Source organism: Ovis aries, chromosome 8 (genome assembly GCF_016772045.2).
Source record: "Ovis aries strain OAR_USU_Benz2616 breed Rambouillet chromosome 8, ARS-UI_Ramb_v3.0, whole genome shotgun sequence".
Lineage (NCBI taxonomy): Eukaryota > Metazoa > Chordata > Mammalia > Artiodactyla > Bovidae > Ovis > Ovis aries.
Window position 1 is genome coordinate 76,268,591 of NC_056061.1, and position 23,199 is coordinate 76,291,789.

At 41.2% G+C, this 23,199-nt stretch overlaps 1 protein-coding gene across 9 annotated transcripts in view; it reads right to left on the minus strand.

Annotated features, from left to right (window-relative positions):
- RMND1 (required for meiotic nuclear division 1 homolog) overlaps positions 1 to 23,199 on the minus strand; it is a 35,003-nt gene that overhangs the window by 10,963 nt on the left and 841 nt on the right. For 2 of the 9 annotated variants that reach the window (XM_042253629.1, XM_060419818.1), the window contains exons 1-9: positions 21,144 to 21,229; positions 18,852 to 19,366; positions 11,873 to 11,981; positions 9,928 to 10,003; positions 7,341 to 7,380; positions 5,258 to 5,358; positions 3,241 to 3,347; positions 2,230 to 2,294; positions 1,396 to 1,472 (exon numbers count right to left, since the gene is read on the minus strand). In XM_042253629.1, coding sequence (XP_042109563.1) covers positions 1,396 to 1,472; positions 2,230 to 2,294; positions 3,241 to 3,347; positions 5,258 to 5,358; positions 7,341 to 7,380; positions 9,928 to 10,003; positions 11,873 to 11,981; positions 18,852 to 19,358 — 1,082 coding nt within the window. In that variant the 5' untranslated portion in view covers positions 19,359 to 19,366; positions 21,144 to 21,229. Of the gene's footprint in view, positions 1 to 1,395; positions 1,473 to 2,229; positions 2,295 to 3,240; positions 3,348 to 5,257; positions 5,359 to 7,340; positions 7,381 to 9,927; positions 10,004 to 11,872; positions 11,982 to 12,154; positions 12,247 to 14,426; positions 14,525 to 18,851; positions 19,367 to 21,143; positions 21,230 to 21,337; positions 21,430 to 23,199 lie in introns of those variants that run through there. The other 7 variants (XM_012183113.4, XM_060419819.1, XM_042253630.1 and 4 more) reach the window with 6 other exon arrangements.

The window sequence follows — 23,199 nt, forward strand, 5'->3', positions numbered from 1 at the left end:
ATCAAGAGACATATGAATATTTATGCTGTTTGTCTACAAGTGGGATTAGACCACATCTGTAATTTATGACTTAATTTCTCACCCGATATAACCTGCCACATTTCTACTATATCTCTTCATAGACTCACATATTCCTTTGAATAACACATAAGCACTCTTATTGTAAAAAGAAGAAAACTTAGGATAAGAACAGTAAGGCTCTATAGAAACTATTCACAAACCTAAACATATTTAGTCCTAATTTCTGAGTTTTGATATAGTAATTCACTATATGGAATTCTGCTCACATCACTAAGAGCAGAGGAGAGAGAAGTCTCTGTATCCCACTTCTTAGCAAGCTCGAGGCTTTAGATGGGCTGCAGGATGCTCCTGACATAGGGTTTTTATTTTTGTTGGTGTCCTGAGTTGGGGTCCCTGAGCTATGAGGAAGGCATGGGTGATGGAACGCTGGCCCACTTCTCCTCGCCAGGCCAAGTTTTAATATCTAAGGAAAATGTGGAACAACAACCCTTGGGTATACTACTGACAACAAACCCCAGTCACTCATCCCACACATGGAAGGGCTGAAGCACCAAGAATGCTGCCTAGTGAGAAAAACACCAAGATTCAGGATGTTTCACTCCATAAATCCTGGGAAAACTACAAGAATAAAATAAACTGAAGGCCTTTTAATTTAACTTAATTTTAAATGATGCACTATTGTACTTCATCAGTTTTAAGACACTGTTCTTCCCATTTTTAACATCTCTGAAAACAGAGGCATCTTTAAAAGTGATGTCTTACAGGTGGCAAGTGTGACTCAGCTGTCATTGCCTTAGACAACTTATTTCCCTCATGTTTTCCTTTGTATGTATGCCTGGGAACACACAAAATGTGATAAATCTACATCTAAATAAGACTAAAAGAGCTATTTCAGGAAGCGCAAAAGTAAAATTGTGGTAAAAAAACATTGTCTCATATGCTAGCTGGTAGCATTTTCACTTTCCTATGGCACGTTATGGTGTCTCAGAGTTAGCGAAAGATGATACATCACTTTTCTTGTAGCAATTAGGTCTATTTAGAGTTATGATGCAGTGACAGACTTGTACTGAGAATTCCCATTGTTCAAATTCTAGAATGTGTCTTTCCACCTCCGGAGAACACCTACTGTGCTCTCCAACGGAGGTTTATTGTAGATTAATTGTGGTCTCTCTTGCACAGGCAGAATTTCTTCCAGTGAAGTCCTAACACAGCCCAGCTGCTTCTAATGGGTCAGAGTGGTTCATGCTTATAACGAATGAAATAAAAACAGCTGCAATTCCCATTAAGGTACAAATGCTTGCTCTTTACTATACAGGGATATTTTCTGCTGACTGTTAAATATACGAAGTATATCACTTACAGAGAAAATTTTACCTTAGGGCAAAGAGTTCACCCATTTTCTGCATAACTTCTTCATGAGATAGTTTCACTTTCTTCCCAGCTTTTAAAGCCTATTTGGGAGGGGGAGAAATAGATACATACATACACACGTGTCCCTTCTCACTAGCATGTTCTATGATGTACATTCCTAATCTCTTATTGAAAAACCAGGGGCTCTTTTCCCAAGTATGACTATTCCTCCATAGTAAAAACAAAGTTAATTACAGTAGGCATGATTTTTAACATATGTAGTTTGAAATTCTGATATAACTATAGATGCATTTTTCATGCTAACTACTTTTCTCAGAACTTGTCAAAACATTTGTTTCTTTAATCGAGAAAAGTGGTCACAATTTCCTTGACAGGAAACATTTCATTTTATTTCCTTTCAATTCAGTTACATTAAAAATATTATACCATTAGAGAAAGCTAATTTGAATTTTGGCTTCCCAGGTGGCTCAGTGATGAAGAATCTGCCTGCTAATTCAGGAGACACAGGTTTGATTCCTGGGTTTGGAAGATCCTCTGGAGGAGGAAAGGGCTACCCACTCCAGCATTCCTGCCTGAAAAATTTCTCAGATCGAGGAGCCTGGTGGGCAACAAGTCCATGGAGTCACAAACACACAAAATTTGAATTTTAAATTTTAAAAGGTTTCTTACTTTATCATTTTATATGTAACTGGATTTTTTTTCCTGCTTAAATTCAGTGTAGCTTTCTTACCATTCATTACTAGTTTGTTGTACTTCTAAACTCATCATTATAGTGTGAAATTTGTATTTTTCCCCAATAGAACTCAATCTTCAAAAACAAGCATAAAATTAGTATACCTCTGGAATCGACTGAATAGATTCAACAAATTTATCCAGTGATGCTTCCCAGATAGCAAGTTTCACTAGAGAAAAAAGATTAACGATGGAACATTTATCATCACATTTCTACAAAATGCAAAACTGCAAGCACCTTCACTGCCATTTAACAATAGTTTAAGAAGCAGATGTCCAAAAAATATGAAACTGACATTTTAGAACAGTTACTTATTATATCACAGAAGAGGGCACTACGTAGAAAAAGCTAGAAGACAGTGAGTCAGTTTCCAAGCTCTGCTGGCAGATCAAAGCTACTCTGGGTAAAATCCCTGATTTTCTCATACTACATCTCAGGCCCAGAGGAAGAGCTACGCCCTGGAATGAAGGGTGGCTCCGTAGCTAGGGCAGGAGCCAGACTCTCCTAGCCCTCCCTTCCGCTCCGCCGGGCAGCAGGTACAGCTCAGAAGTCCCAAAGCCTCCTGGCTGGTATGCACAGGCCATCCGAGCAGCCTGGAATAGACTAGTGGCAGGAACCTTTCTTGGAGAACTTCCGCAGTTTCATATAGGTGTATGGATCTATCCGGAAAAACTGAGAGCCACTGTGACCCTCTGTCCCATTATTGTGAAAAACCAGGGTGTACTTTTCTACAAAGAGGCCTGTGCCCCATCACACAGGCTGAGCTTTCTCTGCCTGGATTAGAGACAGCCTAAAACCATCAATCTCAGACAGAAGCAGAGAGAACAAAGGGAGTGATGATAACAACAGCAACAACAATGATATAAAAGTATTCTTGGACAGGTAAGCGTTATCAATACAATTAATCGTAGCAATTAACTGTATACAATTAACTGTAGCATGGATACTGTATTTTATACTCTATACTATATATATATTCTTTTGGAATAAAAAAAAGAAATTATAAGGCTTTGCTAAAGTACTCTGAAAATAGGACAAAGTCTACTAAATCCTTTAACTTCCTGGATGAAATGAACACTATGTGATACCTTCTCTGATAAGTAGCAGTAACTTACCTGAGAGGCAAAGGGCATTTGAGAAAGCAAATTTCTCTAGAATGGCGTCATCTAAATCCAGCTCTGAATTTAACCGGATTTCCCCTCTGTGAAGTTTTGACTGCCCCCTAAGGAAAAAAGAGAAAGCATTTTCTAAATCTTGAAAAGTACGTTCTCTCCTCTGAAAAAGTCACCTCATAATCTTCCTAGAGGTCATTCTGGTAACTTGTATCAAGAGTCTCACAGATGTTCTCATACCCTATGATCCAAGTAATTCCACTTCCAGGAATTTATCCTAAGGAAATAATGAAAGATGCAAAGAAAGATCTGTGTACAGAAAACTTTTTATGGTCTAATGTTTAATAGTAAGAAATCAGGAAAGAAATTGAGTGTGCAAGGAGAACGGTTCATCTACAGAAATTTGGCACAAAAGTAAACAAGCGTGTTTTGAAAGGATATTTAGTAGAAAAGGGAAAATGGTTCCAATAGTTTGCTAAGTGAAGAAATGCTGAATATATAACTACACACAGTATGATCTAAAATGACGCTAATGTGGTGGGGATGCAGAGGGAGACTGGGAAGTTATAAAAAATTAAGATGTATATGTAGACAATTCTGGAATGACTGGGGAGGTAGGGAAGGAAGGGAATTTGGGGATATAAGCATCATAAGCAAAGAGGAAAGGGACAGGCTAAACCTTCACAAAAGATGTGAGACCAGAAGAGATGGACAAAGGGAGCTGGATGAGGAGGGAGGGAGGGGGCAGAATCCGCTCTAACAGCCTCAGGTTGGGGAGAAACAGAAGACACGACAAAGAGGGCAGGGCTGATGAGATGCTTAAGAAGGAGCTCGGCCCACACAGAGTGAGACAGAGGCACCTGGGTCACAGGCAGGACTCACACCCCCACCGCGTTGGTGGAGGCGAGGATGGTCTCTTCTGATGAAACCAAATCTCTGGCTCTAGGACTGAGTCAAGGACTTGAATCTCTAGAGACTGTGAGATGGGTGTGCGTGTGTGCACACCTACAGGTGGGTGGGGGACAATGCCTAGTAAGTCACAGTGCGGTCTGGAGGCAGACTATGGGCGGGGAACTGATGGGAAACGTGACCACAAGGCCACGAATAAAATGAGCAACAATGCTACTGGCTCCTCATCTGTCATGTCCCCAGCTCGCACCATCGCTTTCTTCTGCACCCACCATGGGCCTGGGTCCTCACTCATGAGTCAGGTGCCTAGCGTCTCTGAAGCTCACCCGAAAGCTAGTTTGCCGCAATCCCGGCGACTGTGTCAGATTAAATGATATAGGAAAGCTCATCGCTGGCAGTTGGCACTTGGCTCTTAGCCCATCTCCTCTTTCTATAGCTGGTGTCTCTTCCAGATTTCCCTAAAGCTCTGATTGCGTCACTTCCTTTCTCAGCACCAAGACTTTCCGCCCCCCACTCTCACATTCCACCAGGTAGGTACCTCCTTGAGAATAAAGACCTTTTAATCCTGTTCCCACTGCCTGCTCTCTCCACCCTAACATCTCTCCTGATTTCTGCGCCCTTGTTGGGACAGGAAAATCAGCCAGGATGCTGTCTCCCCATACCTTTGACCTAAGCAGGTATAGCAGGACCCCACTTCTTACAGGCACCTCCATTCCTGTGAGTGGTTCCCTTAGAGCATCCCTTCATTATACTTAATACTTTTTAATACTCAAAATCAACAGGAAAAAAGCAAAAAGAATTTACTTAAGAAAAAAACGTTACTAGAATAATTTGACAGGTTCATTCTGACGAAGGCACACTACTTTTTACTGATTTCGGCTATTTAAGAAACACTATTTTGGGGTTATACTATCTACTTGTTTTAATTCATGGGTAGCCTGAGAAGTTAAAAAATTGTCTGTCCACTAATATTAATTGCTTTGGCTTTCTGTTTGTATTAATAGCTTTTTTCCTCAAAATGTCTCCAAATTCATAAAGACTTGATCTTCTCTACTGCCTTCCCTATGTATTTCAAGTGCCTGTTTTGTAAATTTGATAAAAAGGTGCTTACTCTGTTTTTGTGTAGTTAAGCTCTTCATTTTCCCAGTGAACCAATGCAATTTCATAGGGCTGAATTTCATGTTTTTCTAGAACTTGCATCACCTGCTTCATCTAGAAGAAAAGGAAGATTAACCTGAAATTATCCTGACCCCCTCAGTGATGGTTATAAGATTTTAAAAATTACATTTTTTTTTAAAAAAATTACATTTAATGATGTTTGTTTTGTTCTTCAGGTTTTAAGCAAAAAGCAAACTCACAGTGACGCTAAACTAACTGGAAGGATACATCCATTTGTTGTTACATTTGGAAAACACAGGGGACCTTAAAGAGGAAAATGGAAACAACCATTCTCCCACAGCCCAGAGGAAACCACAGCAACATTATGGCTTGTTTTCTTTAAACTGTCACACACACACAAAATGTTTAAGTAAAACACCTGTAACAATTTAAACAACACAGAGTTATAGAAAGTGATAATCTCTCTATTCTCCTGTATTCCTAATCCCCGAAGGTAATCCTAATTAAACTTGGTGCATATCCTTCCAGACATCCCCCTACATGTAAATATATGTATGTTTAGTTGGCTTTTCATATAAATGGGATGGTACTGTACATACATTTTCGATGCTATATCCTGAACGGAGGAACCACAACTGATTTAACCATTCTAAATGTCCATTCATGGGGGACTTTTTGCTCCTCCACTAACACAGTGTCACATGCACCAGCCTGATGCGTGTATCTTCAGGGCCTGTGGAAATATTTCTTCAGGATTTGTTAGATCAAAAGACACACACGCTTGTAACTGTGGCACGCAGGATGTCCACCCTTCACACACGGGATCGACAGTTACAGCATGTGGAATCTTTCTCTTTTTAGTTGTGGCAGGCGGGATTTCCAATTTTAGAATCCAAAGATTTACGAAAGCATTCTTAAAAAATTACTGAGTACTGTCAGCCTTTTACATCTTTGCAACTTCAAATAGCCCATTTGGGTTAATTTTTCTTCCATCTATTGCTCGTCTCTGCTTCCTTTTCTCCAGGAAACCACTCCGAAGTCTCTTTCTTCCCACCCCCTATGCATGTGGGTACCTCCTTTTAGTAAAGCTGGGATTGTATGAAGCACACTTTTAATACAGCTCTGGTATTGTATCGGTTATAGTTTGTAACCTGCTCTTTTAATTTAACTGTCATCATGTGCTGTGCTGTGCTTAGTCGCTCAATCTTGTCCAGCTCTTTGAGACCCCACGGACTGTAGCCCGCCAGGCTCCTCTGTCCATGGGGATTCTCCAGGCAAGAATACAGGAGTGGGTTACCATGCCCTCCTCCAGGGGCTCTTCCCAACCCAGGGATTGAACTCAGGTCTCCCGCATTTCAGGTAGATTCTTTACCATCTGAGCCACCAGGGAAGCCCACCAGGCAATCCTCAGAAACAGGCTTTTTTCCCCACATGACTTTTAAGCGCTAGACTCTACCCGATGGACAGCAGATTTTATTCTACAGATCTACTTAACAAGCTTTCTCTTATGTGTTTTGGTTATTTCTCATTTTTGCTATTGTAAATAATCACCTATAATATGATTATTTTCTTTGGATAACTTTCTAGATGTAAAATTGCTGAGTTAAATATAAAGTTTTGATGTGTATTACCAAACTGCCCCTGAAAAGGCTGTATTAAACAAATCCTGATTGGGATATTAAAGAAGTGAATTCCAGTGAGTGAAAATGTTCTAGAAAACTTGATCTTGATCTAAAATAAAACTCAGGGCAGCCAGCTTCCAGTTAACTGTGTGAACACTACTCACTTGTAGGCTATCATGTGAGAAGTACACTTCTATCTGCAGTGTAGCTAGGATTCTTCTGATTCCCCACAAATCAGTGTGTGCCCAGAGAATAGAAAATGTAGGCAACCTGTAGTCAAAATGACAATTTTGGAAGATGACAGTGTTAGGATCAACATCACGTAATGCTGAGCAAAACAACTGAAGACTACCTGTCATTTTATCATCCAATGGCTCAGGTTATTGAGGGCTAATTAATAATTTATTCTCAGAAAACTAAGTTTCAATACTTTTGCACTTTATTTATACTTACAGTTTGGTCTTTCACATTCCAGAACACAGCAGCTCCTTCCCTGATTTAAAAGAATAAACTTAGTTAAAGGTGGAATACATTCTTCAGGGCCACATACAGAGCCACGCTTTAGGTAGCTTCTAGAATGTCTCTAGAATGCCAATCTAAAAAAATATGATTTATTATGGATTTGACATGATGACCCTTGAATGGATATGATAAACAAAAGCTATTTTTTGAACTTTTGATTAAAAAACTTGACCCCTCAAAAATTCATGGATTTCTGAAGTGGTTTGCAGAGTAACTATTATTGTAATACTACATTATTTCACGTTATCTAGGTTGTTTCATAACTTGATTCAATTTTTTAAAAAAATTCTAAATTCTTTATTTTGTATTGGGGTATAGCCGATTAACAATGCTGGGATAGTTTCAGGTGGACAGCAAAGGGACTTGGCCAGACATATACATCAGTAACATCTTACGGAAAAACCCCAAAGAACTTCTTGGCCAACCCAAATAAAAAGAACTCCTTGGCCAAATTCTTGGCAATCTGAGTTCTACGAGTCACACGGGATCTACGTGGGTGCACACTGGAGGGACACCGTTTGTACACGACTAGCAAAGCCGAACGAGAAAATGAGAGGAGGAGAGACGGCAGAGGAAACACCCCAGCTCCGGGAGAAGGTGTGAGGCAGGCATGCGAAGTTGCAGAATAAAGAGCTAGAGGTGTGAGTGGCTGTGGTTGAGGGCAGGTAGGGGGCACTCGGGTCAAAGCTGGCAAGAGACAACCCTGGAAGGAACTTCGTGCTGTGATCAGGAGTTTGGTCACATCCTGTGGAATTTTAAGCAGGGTAGTGTAGTGATCAGAATTACCTACTGTCAAATTATCCTGCCTACAGACAGACAGACTGGTGGTGGGGTAAGACAGGCAGTGAGAACAGGCAGTGAGTGAGCTGTGGCAGAAGGCCAGGGTAGGATCTCAGGACGCTGACTGGGGAGGGTATTGAAGCAAGCAGAGCACTAGCTCAGAGAAGCACCTCCAGGCAGAGGAGGGGTCGCAGGAACTGCATGGTATGGGGCCCAAGCCCTGTGTGACTGCATGTAACTAACAGGCACCCGAAACAGGCCTGGTCCAAACTGAGAGCTGCGGTAAGTGGAAAATACTTAGGAAGAAAAGGAGAATATAAATCTCATCAGTTGTGGACTGGTTACATGTAGAAATGAAAATAGTTTCGATATGCTGGATTATATAAAATGCACCAGTAAAATTAATTTTAGGTAATATATAATGCTCTTATTAGTGCTATTCAAAATTAAACTCATCTTTTTTTTTTTTAAATTAAAGATGTGGCTATTAAACAATGTATCATTACGTACGTGGCTTGCACTTGTGGCCTGCATTGTATTTCTACTGGATGGTGCTGATCTAGGGGACCTCAGAAATCCAAATTCCTCACTCGAGTCAAAAGGGACGTGATTCTACTCAGACTAAATGCTGAGCCTGATTATGAATCACCCACAGACACAAAGACAGGGCTGCCAGTTATCAGCAATTGTAAGAACTAAGACCATAGAAACTTCACCAAAGTCTGTATTCTTATGGATGCTGCATGTATTTCTGTCCTGCCACCTATCAGTCCTTTGACTGTGGGTAATTCACTTCAATCCCTCTGACCCTTGGTTTCTTCGGCTGCAAGGTGGGGGATGGGGTGGGGAAAGGCCCTCTTCCAGTGTTGGGAGGATAACATTAGATGATTTCAAATGGTTTCTACCATCATCACCATGCCTACTAAGCCGCTCCAGAGCATTTGGTGTTAAAACAACCTTTAGAGAAAAGGAATGCATGTATGTGAGGCAGGGTCCCAGGCTGAAGTCTCTGGAGAGGTAAGGTGGTATAAAACTTTAGCTGAAGAGTTTCAGAGGGAGAAGAAAGAAAAGGAAGAAAATGGCAAGGAAGAAAAGACAGCAGGGCAGGTAGCATGTACACCTGAGAAGGGGCCCTGAAGCTGAATGGGAAATACCATACTTACACGTTCTCAGTAAGTGAAAACCCAGATTTATATATAAAGATAAGCACACTCCAAGTTACCCGAGTGGGCCTCTGTTGATGACCGCAACCTGAGCCTCCTTCGGCCTCTTGCTCTCAGGCAGGCCAGACGTGGGGAAAGCCATTGGTTCCCTCAATCCCTGCATCCTGCAGAGCCCCATTTTTTCCAACAGTGGTTCCTGACTTTAGCCTTGTCCAAGGCTCTCTTCTGATCACATGTTAAGTGTGCCCTTTGCTGTCATGAATCATGCATGGTATAAATGACTTGCACAGATGATACAAAGATGACACAGTGCTGAAAGTTAACTTAGAACACAAGGAATGAAAAATCCCTGATATCTTCCCTGGGGCAGGGGGGTAGAATTCTTTATAAGAGGATTTACCAGCAGATGCCTAAAACTAACAAACTCTCCTATTCAAGTAACAGCCAAAGGATAAATTTTAATCACAAATCCTGAACACATTTACTGCTAAGAGACGAGGTATACCTGCATCTTTAAGGACCACATTACCTGGTCACACAGCCCACCTCCCACTGCGGTTGCTCTCCTGTCTTACCTGAAGAAGAATATTGTACCAGGATCACCTTCTTTTGCAGAATTTTCCACACCCATCACAAGAATGTTTGCTGCATCTGTGATAAAAGAGGAAAAAGCTATGTCACAAGGTGACACAAGGTTTAAGGGTCACCTTTAACAAAGTGCTGGTGATCATTTCTTCACACGCCATGAAGTGCTCTGCAACACAGTCACACTTTCTACTAAGGTTTCTGAAAGTATTTAACATGATAAAATGAGAAGACCACAGGAAATTACTTGAACAAAATATGCAACAACCTGTGACACTATAATTAGAGCTATTTAAAACTCATTCTTGCCCATTTTGATTCAGTAATCACTAGTCCAGTTGATAATTATTAAAGTCTCAGCAGTACGACTATGGTTCAAGAACTTGGGAGCGGGGTGAAGGAGGGATGGATTGGGAGCCTGGGGTTAGCAGATGCAAACTATTCTACAGAGAAGGAATAAAGAACAAGGTCCTACCAAATAACACAGGGAACTACGTCCAATATCCTAAGATAAACCATAATAGAAAAAGAATATAAATGGAATCACTTTGCTCTACAGCTGAAATTAACACACTGAAAATCAACTGTACTTCAATTTAAAAAGAATTAAACTTTTTATTAATAATTTAAAATAAAAGTTGAAGAGCAATTAATACATTCTCTTCCTTTAACTATAATTTTATTAATAATATAGTTTTAATATTCTCAAACTGCTCATTCTGCTGAATTTTAAATTATATTGTAGAAAGTGTGGAAAATAGAAAACACACAGAGACAAAGATACCTGCCATTTTAAAACATCTAATTTCAAAGTCAATCATGAGAACTACCACAGCAGTCATCGGTAGCTATTAAAATATTTTAACATTTTAAACATATACATATATAAATATTCACCAATAGTTACTTTGTATATTATTTCAGTATTTATTATAAATATTCTATCAAAAATTATAAATAACACATTAATTTATCAATCAATAAACATACTAGTATTAATATGCAAATTACTGTATAATTTCTTAGCCTAAACTTAGGCTCCTCATTAGAGTTCCTGATAGAGGTCAGGGAATGGAGGATTCAGGTAGAGACCAAATCCTAAACTTTGGTGCATTCACACTTCCCTGAGTACTGATACTACATTGATGGATGGAGGGCAAGGTTTACACGTACAGTGGAGACCACCACAAATGAAACAGGCAAGGTCCAGGGCAGTAGCATGGTGTGAGAAGCCACGTCTGTGATGCACGCGACCACACTGCTGACAGCCTCTGCAATCAGCCAAGAAGACCCCAGGGCAAGTTTTCATCTTGGGGGCCCTGGACACAGCTGTTTTCCTAAGTCAATTATATTTCCTTCTGCCACCAAATAGTCTGGTCAGATCATCAAGGCCAAAAAGCACAATGACATTTCAACTGTTTCTTACAGGGTCAGTGACTTTCAAAATTTTTCTCTGTAGCAGCGAGGTTTTCCACCTACTATTTTTGCTACTTTGAGGTCAATTCATGAATCTTCCAAAGTGTTCCAAGTCACTTATTTTTTCATGTATTTCTCAAGAAGTGTTCCTCACACTACCCTACAACCCTCAGTTTAATTCTCCTTTTAAACACTGTGTTTATCTTTTAACTAATTCTGTTAGTTTTAAATATTTCTATCAATTTTATGGTTCTTCTATAATACTGATAACTTTTAAATATGACAGAAATAAAGTGGCATGGCCTTTGATCATCCCAAATAATGATCCTATAAATAAAGCTGAATAAACCATACTGATTTTAATCTTTGTCATCTGCATAAAGAGATTTAACACCCCTTTTATGATACAGTTGTTTAAACTGAAAATGAAACCTAAACAAATGTATATTTCAGACAGTTATCATAGGAAAATTATTTTCTAATACATTTTAACATACTTGGCCCGGGTTCAAGATGTACCTCGAGGCAAGCTGGTCACTTCGATGTATCCACGGGACGTCAGATCTTGAGAGAGGCTTCCAAGATGATACTCATCTGCGGTTGCAAACGCAGTACATTGCATCAGGTCCTGCACCAGGGAGAGGAGCATGACATGGGTTACTAAGAGGCGCCTGACAGGTCACATTACAGGGAAGACTCTGTGCTGCAAGCTGGCAGGCAAGCCTTTTCTCAAAGATTTGGACAAGGGATGTGAGAAAGACAGAGAGCAAGACATCACAGAGAGGCAGATTTCAGCTCAACCTATGCAAGAACTCTCTCCTGCTAGTCAAAAAGATGAAATGGCCTAGATGAAAACGGAATCAACCCCATCGCTTGTGCTTCAAGCATAGACTGAACAAAAGAGAGAGGATTAAGGAATTGTATGGGCGCCAGGATGAAATGCTATTTAAAGTCTGTCCAACCTTGAGTTTCCATGGCTCTTTCTCCAAGCAACATTATTATTTGAGGTCATTTGGTAATCTGCCACTAGCCTTGAACAGGCAGAGATTAGTCTGTATCTACAAAGGAATTACAGGTTTTTTGCTCTGGTTAACTTCACTCTGGTTGAAAGTTCTCCAAATCTGAGAATGAGTACAGGTTTGGAGGTGAGTGCTTTGGCTTCTGCACTAGGAGTCTCACTTGTGTGTACATGTAGGTATTTATGTTGTGTGTATACAGTACACACATGGCAAGCATATGGCCCAGGATATGGTGTTTTTGTCAATCTGTAGGTCACAAGCTATCAGTGAGTCCTGATGTTGATTTAGTTGGCCCAAACCTGCTTAAAAAAAAATAGAATGAAATAGAAATTAGAGTCCATAATTCATAGTCAGGGTAACTTTTATTTTATGATGTTTTCTGTCACATCCATGTCTGTGTAGGTATGCTGGGTCACTACATAGAATATAAAATAAATTCCTCACCATTGAATGTGGTCAATAAAATTAAAAAGCTACAGGCAGAGGTAGAGGTGCTCAGAGGTCAGGCACAGAATTAGATTCATTAAAAAAAAAAAACAACAACCAACTCAGAACAACAAGGTTGTTGGGAAGTTTACACAAGCCGATGAATGTCAACTGCTCAGAACCATGACAAGCACAAATGTTTAACATTTGTTACAGCTGTTATTTGTTATTACAGCACAGATATATACATGTTTGTGTTAGTCGCTCAATTGTATCTAGCTCTTTGCAACCTCATGGGCTACAGCCCCATCAGGCTCCTCTGTCCATGAGATTCCCCAGGTAAGAATACTGTAGTGGGTTGCCATTTGCTTCTCCAGGGGATCTTCCTGACCCAGGGATAGAACATCACATCTTCAGGCTTCAGGCTTCTACATCACAGGCAGATTCTTTACCATCTGAGCCACCAGGGACATATATGGATAAACCATCAAAATGCAAGAGGGTTAAAAAGTCTATCAAGTAGTTTACATCTGGATTTTCATTTGTTCATAATTTTATATTTTAGTATCCACCTGTCAGAACATTAGTGAGTCTACTGTCTTTGGTACATATGGTGCTTTGGCCCAATGTTGGTCAAAAGAGTTTTATGAGTCACTAAATCAAAATTTATTCCTAAGATTTACTCATCTTGGCTCCTAATTTCTTTCCCTTTCTGTTACATTCCTAGTATGCAATTTAAGAAAAGTAGCACATACATTCTTTCCTTCCTCCTACTTTTGTTACCTAACTCCTGGCCCCTTCTCAAGAAATGACTTCACCCTGCTTTGCCTCTTCTTCCATCTGTTCTAATGCGTGGTTTAAAAAGCACCAGAAGAATACACAGAGGACCTGAAGAACCTAAAATCAGGAAACTAACCACTCAGAAGCAAAACACTGTTCTTATTGATTTTCACTCAATTAGGCAAAAAAAGCTAAAATTTTTGCCAAATGTGAGATTAAATGGATGTGGGACCCTCCAGTCGCACACATCTGATGAGTCTGATTCCCAGTCATTACAGAGGTAAGAATGCGCTGTGACAAAAACACATGGATTCGTACGGTCAGATGAAAGCTGCTTCCTGGAGTACAGAAACAGGTTCTGTGCTTAAGATTTAGAACAGCGGGCGCCAGTTGTTCTTTTAAGGCTCCATGGAGTTAAGAGGAGCTGACAGGATATGAGATTAAGGTGACTGAAAGAAAGGAATCCAGGTAGGAGGGCTCAGGAAAGGCCACAGCAGGCAAAACCTGACGAACTTCAGTTTGCTACACAACATCCCAGGGCATCCAGCTGGACGTCCGAGTTCCTTCTGGGGCTGCTAGAGCTGATGGCTGCAGTGGGAAGAGCAGGCCACATGAAGGAGAAGACAGGAGATAAGGAGAAGATTGACAGCTAGTCCAGGGAACAGTCTTCCCATTACTGTACTGGAAATGGCACTGGCTGGCTGTCTCTAGCATCAGAGCCTTAGGCTGGCAGCCGGGAGAACTATCCAACTTAAGAGTCACCCACATAGTGTTTTCAAGGTCTCAACAAACTATCAACAATAAATTGCCATTTGACACAAAATCCAGACTTCTAGCATCTTTCGCACCTGGCAGTAACTGACCAGGTGTCGACGAGGGGGCCAGGTTCTTCGGTTGACACTGTCCCTCCCACTCCCTCCTGTCTCGCGCCTGCTTCACCATCACGTTTGTTTTTGATCAGGCCCATCTGTACCAAAAAAAAAAAAAAAAAACCAACTTACACTGTTTTACATTCTCAAAAATGGCATAAGTCAAAGCATTCAATCACTACTTGCATGAGAAAATATGTGCTGAACTCCAGAGAGGTTATAAATTTTTAAACAGTCTGTTTTTACTTAGTCATTCCAAGGATCTTTGCAGATTTTCTGAAGATGGTCACCTTTCCTTCTCTCGCCATCTCCTATTTAGTTTGGCTCAAAGTTCCAGCCAGTGTCATGCAGCGTATGGCTCAGCCTACATTACATAACCTCTATGGCTCGCCACACTACTTTCTGTATCCTCCTTAAACATCTGGGACTTGAGTCGGTTTAAGTTATGAATCTTCTATGAATAAACGATTCACAAGGTTTACCAATTTGACCTGTGAGACCTATCTTTGGGGAGTTTTATTTCCTTTGCTTTTTGATTTCAAGACTGTATTTAAATCCATTTGGTAAAGGGAAAGAGTGCGTGTCATCTTCACACTAACCCCCCCATCATTTAAAGATGTTTTTACTCTGCCAGAAGCTTTTACTTTCAGACATGTCTTTTTCTGGATTTTTTTAAAAAATAATAAATCATTCTTTTTTGGGCATCAAATACAAATATTAATATAGAGCAAACTTCAGGTTCTAGGATGGGGATCAACAACTTGTTCTTAAATGCGTCAAACCAATCTAAAATTGTTCTTGGGCTTACGACTTAAATTTAAGCCTTTCTATTTTAAAATGTTAAACAAACAAAAACCAAACCAAAGCCAAGAAAACCACTGTGTGTGTAGTATGTTTCATTCTTCTGGTCACAGAAAACATATTCCAGCAGATGGGGCTAGAAATTTATATATGATTCTTGTTTTAGAATATCACACACTCTGACGGAATACTCTTCTTGAAAAAGAAAGTTTATTTTTATTCACGTTCTTTTACTGAAAAAAAAAAAATTAAGGTTTTTTTTTTTTTTTGGTAATCTTACTTCTATATTACTATGGGGGAAAAATGTACATTTTCCTGTTATATACAGATTATAAGTGATTGCTTCGAAGCCTTTTGGCTAAGATCAAGTAGAGATTACAGGTCAAAGTTATAAAATTGATATATTTTACATTACTACTATAAGGCTTCTTATGGCCTTCTCTGGTGGCTCAGATGGTAAAGAATCCGCCTGCAATGTGGGAGACCTGATTCCCATCCCTGGGTTGGGAAGATCCCCTGGAGGGCATGGCAACCCCCTCCAGTATCCTTGCCTGGAGAATCCCCATGGACAGAGGAGCCTGGCGGGCCATAGTCCATAGCCTTGCAAAGAGTCAGACATGACTGAGCAACTAAGCACAGCACAGCTAGTATAAGGCTTTAGCTTTTAAGCTTTTTGACTACAACCCATGGTAAGTTGTACAACCTAAAGAAGCCCTTTCACATACACACCATACACGTGTCATCCAATAACTGACACGAACACGTCACAGAATGGATATATCTTGATCATGAGTGACGCATTGATTCTATTTCATTACACAAGCAAACTGAAGGGGGGAAAAGCATCTACTAACCACCCACTAGTTAATTTCACAACACTGTGGTGCTAGCCTGAAGGCTACCATGGGGTGCCTCCCCCTCCTCCCCAGCCAGCATCCACGCTGCTCAGAGTGGCCCTCATCCTCAGGCATCGTCCTTCTCCAAGACAGGACAGACCACCCAGGAGCACTGTCCCTGTCATGATAAATGATAAGCCAATGGGACGTCGGCTGAATATCTCAACAGGGCAGGATCTCTGCAAATGGGACCAGGTGAAGCGCTGACTCTGACATAGAAGGTAAGCTCATGCAGTCCATTTCAGGTGCTTGCCGTGCGGCCGCAGGTGGAGAATGAGTTCAGATACATGGATAGGGAACGAGACAAAGCATGTCTCTTTCTGGTACAAAGTAGAGTCCTTTCCTGACTCAGTCCAGAATGGAGGTAAAGGCTTCACCACCACAGGGGACTGGCCAGCCCCGTGATGCCCACGAGGAAATGGAGGTGCCCACTACTTGGGGCAGACAAAAGCTAGTCTTCAGCCCCGGGTGTCTATTACCTATGGTTTATATTCACCTGTAAGATCATTACAAAATAATGCTCCAGCCACTACATTATGTAATGTGTCCTACGTCAGGACCCAGGAAACAAATGATGCCTTAAATTTGGTGATGGAAAAAAAGTTATTTCTTGCAAGACATTCTTATGTTTTTCTTTTTTTCTTGTTAGACAACATGAAATGTACAACCCAGGAGAATTCTTGCATTTTCCTTAATCACTGGGCTTCTCAGAACTAAACATTCGACTAGATTATGCATATCAGGTATCTGATATCTCTTTCTCTGTTCATGCCAGCTGCTTGCTCTGTTTTAAATGTAATGCTTTTATTACCTCAATGGAAGCACTAAATTTTGAAAATCTACTTCAAATCCTTTCCTGGAAGCAGAAAAAAAAAACTCTAAAGAAAAATAAAAAACAGAATTTAGGAAAATTGCTTTCAAGCCCATGGACAACCCAAAGAAATCATGCCTCTTTGATAATTTACAACCAACAACTATTAAAAAAAAAGTGACATCTCTGACTCTGCCAGACTTTCTTTCGTAAGACACTTGATCCCGCTCTGGGTTGCCAGATATAACAAAAGAAAAAAGGGACTTGATCCTCCTTTTTCGATCTGCTATAATTCAGGTTTCTACACTTAATTTTCTTTCAGTTACTTAAATGCTAAATTTCCTGGATGATCACATAGCGAAACAATGTAATTAAAAACTCAAGAGCTACAAAGAAAGGGGTGAGAGTAGAATGAATCCAAAACTCCCACCCTTTATATCCTGGGTTTGAAAGAAACAAAACAAGAATGTAAACAAAGCTAGAATCCCAAATAAAAGTCATTTACCAGCCCTGGTGGCTCAGATGGTAAAGAAGCTGCCTGCAATGTAGGAGACCAGGTTTGATCCCTGGGTTGGGAAGATCCCATGTCAAAGGGAATGGCAACCCACTCCAGTATCCTTGCCTGGGCTAGCCCATGGACAGAGGAACCTGGCGGGCTATAGTCCTCGGAGTCACGAAGAGTCAGACACGACTCAGTGACTAACACTAACCAGCCCCTAACTTTACAACAAGAAGGCCTGTACACTTTTTTAAAGGAAGTCAACCTCACAGAAAAAAAAAAAAAAAAAACCCACAAAAAACCCCCACCAAATTAAATGCTCAGGGTCTACTCCTCAAAATTGAAATTTTAAGCTGTTTTGACCCTAACCTGTTTTCGGATAGATTCAGAATGTCTCATTAGATTTTAAATATTCGACACTCCTATTTTTAACATTGATGACTATAGACATCTAAGATTCCTTTGCTTCTCTTCTACCCTTTTCAGTTTAATAAACATTTATTATATAAGGCATAGTTTTAAGTATCATGGAAGGTACACAGGTTAATGAAGGGCTTGATCTTCACCTTAAATATTTACCATTTAGTGAGGAAAAGCAAATTGTAGAGAAATTCCCATAAACCTCATAACAGGAGATAAAAATATCCCCTTCAACCTTCAAAGGATAAAAAAGCAAAGACCTTCACTCTGCTTTTTCAGTTCTAACTTGCCATGTCCTTTTGCCACCTGATCCCACGCAGTCATCATCAGCTTATAAGTGCTTACCTGTCTACACAGTTAACTTAAAAATTTTTTTCTTAAACTTAATATAGAATTTCTACAGTTTGACTTTTTTTTTTTTTTTAAAGTGGGGGCTTTTTAATAGCACTATTCCTAAAGTGAACTTAATACCAGCCTTTTCCAAAACTTCCTTAGGCCACTAACTAATCCTTTTATAAACTACATTTTTATATTAATTGCCTCTATTTTGCCTTTATACATATGGTGAGTGCGTGCTCAGTTGCTCAGTCACATCCAACTCTTTGTGACCCCATGGACTGTAGCCCGCCAGGTTTTTCAGTCCATGGGATTTGCCAGGCAAGAATGCTGGAGTGGGCTGCCACTTCCGCCTCGAGGGAATTGTCCCAACCCAGGGATCAAAACCATGTCGGCTGCATTGGCAGGCGGGTTCTTTACCACTGAGCCACCTGGGAAGCCCTTCATATCTACCACTAATTCCTCCAGTTATGATCCTGATTCCTTCTGGAGGGAACAGGTTGTACTGCTAGGCTTCAAAGACCCTGAAGGCAGCATTGAGCAGATGCTCTCCTCTGCTGGCAGGGAGGCCGAGCCGGGACACAACAGGGGTTCAGGGGATCATCAGAGAACAGAGCCGCTACCGCCACCCGTGTTTTTACCTCGTTCACAGGCAGGACTGGAAGATTGGTCCTAGACGGCTGCCTGGTCCTCGAAGCTTTCAGTGGTCTCTTGATTTGTGGAAAGTCTTGTTTAGAAACTGTTTCCGTGGACACAGATGAGGAATGTTTCCTTAATATTTTTATAAACCACTTAGAACCTAGAAGATTTGGTTTGTGAGTCACTTTCCTGTGAGTACTGATGGAGTTCCTGGTTGGAAGGTGAGCTTTTCCATCCTGGCAACATGCAGTGTTGAATGGAGGGAGTACGTTTGTATTTGATATTTTCTGGTTCATCCGCAGGACCTGAGACTTATTCAAACCACCAGTTGCTGTGTCAGGAAAGAACAAATCCAAGTTCTGATTGCTTGTCAGGGCTGTGCGTGCTGCAGTCTCAAATTCGTTAAGTGGTTTTAACATTCGATGAATAAGTCCTTGGCACTGACATGCTTTTGACAAAATATGGCGAGATCCAGCCAGGGCTCTGAGAAGTCTGGCTGACATTACCATAACCCAAGCTAAAAGACAAGAATTCAAAGTTCAAGTTGAGAAAAAAAAAAAAAAACTTATAAAAATACAAGATGAATGGATAAAGAAGTTGCGGTACATATACACAATGGACTATTACTCAGCCATAAAAAGGAATGCATTTGAATCAGTTCTAATGAGGTGGATCAACCTAGAGCCTATTACACAGAGTGAAGTAAGTCAGAAACAGAAAGATAAATATCATATACTAACATATATATATGGAATCTAGAAAAATGGTACTGATGAATTTATTTGCAGGGCAGCAATGGAGAAACAGACATAGAGCACAGACTTATGGACATGGGGGGAAATGAGGCGAGAGGGTGAGATGTGTGGAGAGAGTAACCTGGAAACTTACATTACCATACGTAAAATAGACAGCCAATGGGAATTTGCTGTATGACTCAGGAAACTCAAACAGGGACTATGTATCAACCTAGAGGGGTGGGATGGGGCGGGAGGCAGGAGGGAGGCTCACAAGGGAGGGGACATATGTACATCTATGGTTGATTCATGTTGATGCTTGACAGAAAACAACAAAATTCTGTAAAGCAATTATCCTTCAATTAAAAAAAATAAATTAAAAAAACACATAGAATGTTTTCCTGGGTAACAGGTATATTTCTGTAAAACAATTTGCAAAACAGATACATCCAACTGAAGTCTGCTGTTGTCAGTCACTCAGTCGTGTCCGACTCTTGTGACCCCATAGACTGTAGCCCACCAGGCTCCTCTGTCCATGGGATTCTCCAGGCAAGAATACTGGAGCGGGTTGCCATTTCCTTCTCCAACTGAAGCCTAGTGAAAGGTTAAAAAAATAAATTTTAATGTTTCCATCACCTGTAGTTAACTTTTGGCCTACTTTCTGGAAGGTTACAAGGACATGAAAAGGACCTCAAAAAAAAAAAAGAAAAGTATCTCTTCATTTACTTCACTAGCATATCAACTATTTAAAATGAAATTAGTACCTCTAAACTCCTTTATTCAAAATGTATTCAGGGACTTCCCTGGCTGTGCAGTGGTTAAGACTGCTCTTCCACTGCAGAGGGCATGGGTTTGATTCCTGGTCAGGGAACTAAGATCCCCAATGCCAAGGCCAAAAAAAGGTATTCAGCCTTTACAATAAGATAAGCAGTGAGCTGGGACCAGGAACACATCCATGGAAGACTAGGGTTCCTGCCATCAAGCTAATGGTCTCCTGAAGGAGACAGGCGTGTGCAAACGCCTCATTATAACTGAGTGGAGCAGCCCTAGGCCCCACCAAAGAACTACAATAGAAGGTTCCTAAGTCTACACGAAGAGTCAGGAAAGGCTCCCAGAAAGATTCAAGCTGATTCTTGAAGGGAAACGTGCTTTTTAGGGTGGGGCTGGGCATGTCAGTAGGGCTAAAGGTTGTGAGACATACACACATACACACCCAATAGAAATACTATACATAAATAATCTTCCCTCTTATTTACAGTTTAAAACATTTGTTCTTTAAGAGTAAGCCTGGAGAGACTTCCCTGGCCATCCAGTGGTTAAGACTCCACGCTTCCAGTGAAAGGGGGCACAGGTTGGATCCCTAGTTGGGGAACTAAGATCCCATAGCAGGCAAAAAAAAAAAAAAAAGTAAGCTTGTAGTAGTCTACGGGGCAGCACAGAGTCAGATAGGACTGAAGCGACTAAGCAGCAGCAGCAGTAGGAAATCAGTAACAATTGTTTAACAAAGTAACATGCTAGGGGCTGGAAATACAGGTATATAACAACAATCTCAGTACTCACCATCTAGTGGGGGAGACGGTATACTGTGATGCGTACATAACAGAGTTATGCACCAATTGCTCTCGGGTGCAGAGAAAGGAACCTCTGGCTGGGGGTGGATGGGGCTTATCAGAGGTGACATTTGAACCGGGTTTCAAAAGGGCAGAGGGATCAACAAGTCACCACCCTCCCCCCTCACCAGGTACACAGTTCACCTGACATACAGCCTGCAGCTCCAGGGGAGGCAGAAGTGGCTGGATCCTGAGTACTGATCCTACGAGCTTCCACCACCAGGGAGAAGGCAGAGCTTTTCACAAGAGATGCACATAGTCAGATACACATCTAAGAAACTTATCTGCGGTTAAAATGTAGAGGAGGAACTGATAGAGACTAAGACATTGCTTCCTGAGTACTTGGTACCCAGCAAATCTTCTGCTTCACCTCACAACAATCCTGTGAGGTACTTCACAGGGGAAACGGAGGCTTACTGGGGCGGACTGCTTATAGTCAGCGATGCAGAGCTGGAAGGAAGTCCCTCGCCTTTCCAATTCCAAAGGAGACACTGAAATCACTGCATATATGTTATCTCCCTTTAAAAGGATGAGGACAGGATGAGTCCCTGTGATATTTGGGAGGCAGAACCTGCAGCTTTTAACATATCTTCAAAAAAGCAGTTTTATTACCTATCTTCATTACCTCTTCTCTGATACCCCTGAACCTGCTCCAATCGGGCTTTCATTCCTAACAATTCACCAAAACCCATTTGTCAAGGCCAGCAGTGACCTCTGCATCAGACTTCTCAGCCTTCATCTTCCCTCACTGACCAGCAACATGGGATACAGCGGACCACTCCACCCCCTACCTCACTCGCCACTTTCATCCTCACTGAGTGCGCCTGTCTCTCCTGCTGGTTTCCCATTCCAAGAATGTAATGCACCAAAGCTCAGAATTTGGGCCACATTTCCTCTCCATTCCCAGCTCCCATTGATCTCCTCCAATCTCACAGTTTGATGTGGTTACCTACGCACTGATAAATAGCAAATATTTATCCCTAAACTACTCTGACAAGCATGAAGACTGAAACAGGATCAAAACTGAGCTTCTGAAACCTTCCTGCAAATCCTACTCTTCCCACAGTCTCCCCCGACTCTTGAAGCAGCAAATACATCCTATCTTTGCTAAGGCCCCTCACCTGCAGGCCACCTGAGCGCTTCTCTTCCTTCTCCATACCCAGTACGGCAAGAAGTCCCACTGGCTTGGCTCCGACCGGTCCTCAACAACCCGGCCACCACCCTGGTCCACACTGCTGTTTTGCTCAGGGATTACTGTCACAGCATCTGCACTGGGTTCCCAGCTTCTGTTCTTCACATTCTTCTGAATATTGCAACCAGATTTACTAATTCACTAAGTCAGATTCCATCTTCCCACTTGGTAAAGTTTAATGATGGCCTCACACTTCACTTGAAATAAAAGCCAAAGACCTTAACGTGGACGGCATGGTCCCCCCTTCTCAGGCCTTTATCACGACTCTAACGTCTCCTGCAGCTCCCCCCCCCCCCACCCTTTTGCTCCAGTCACTCTGGCATCTGGATCTGCGCACTTACTACCCTTATACTCTTCTCCCAGGTGTCTGTAAACCTGATTCCCTCACCTCCTTCAGACCTCTGCTCAAATGCCTCCTGGGCAGTGACATCTTCCTGGACCACTTCATTCAAATTCATTCAATTTGAATTCATTCATTCCATTCATTCAAAATGCACACCAGAGACTTCCCTGGTGGTCCAGTGGTTAAGAATCCATCTTGCAATACAGGACACTTGGGTTTGATTCCTAGTAAGGGAACTAAGATCCCACATGCTCCAGGGAAAAGAAGCTGAGGAGCCCAAACAAAGACCTAGCATAGCCAAAAAGAATCATTAAAGAAGAAGAAGAAAAAAAAAAAGGACAGCAGCACTAGCTTCCTCCACTTTCTATTTCTCCACTGCATTTAACAACATTTATCAATACCTCCTGTTCTTACTTTATTAACTCACACAAGTGATGAACTGAGTCCCTACCACGTGCCAGACATTGTTCT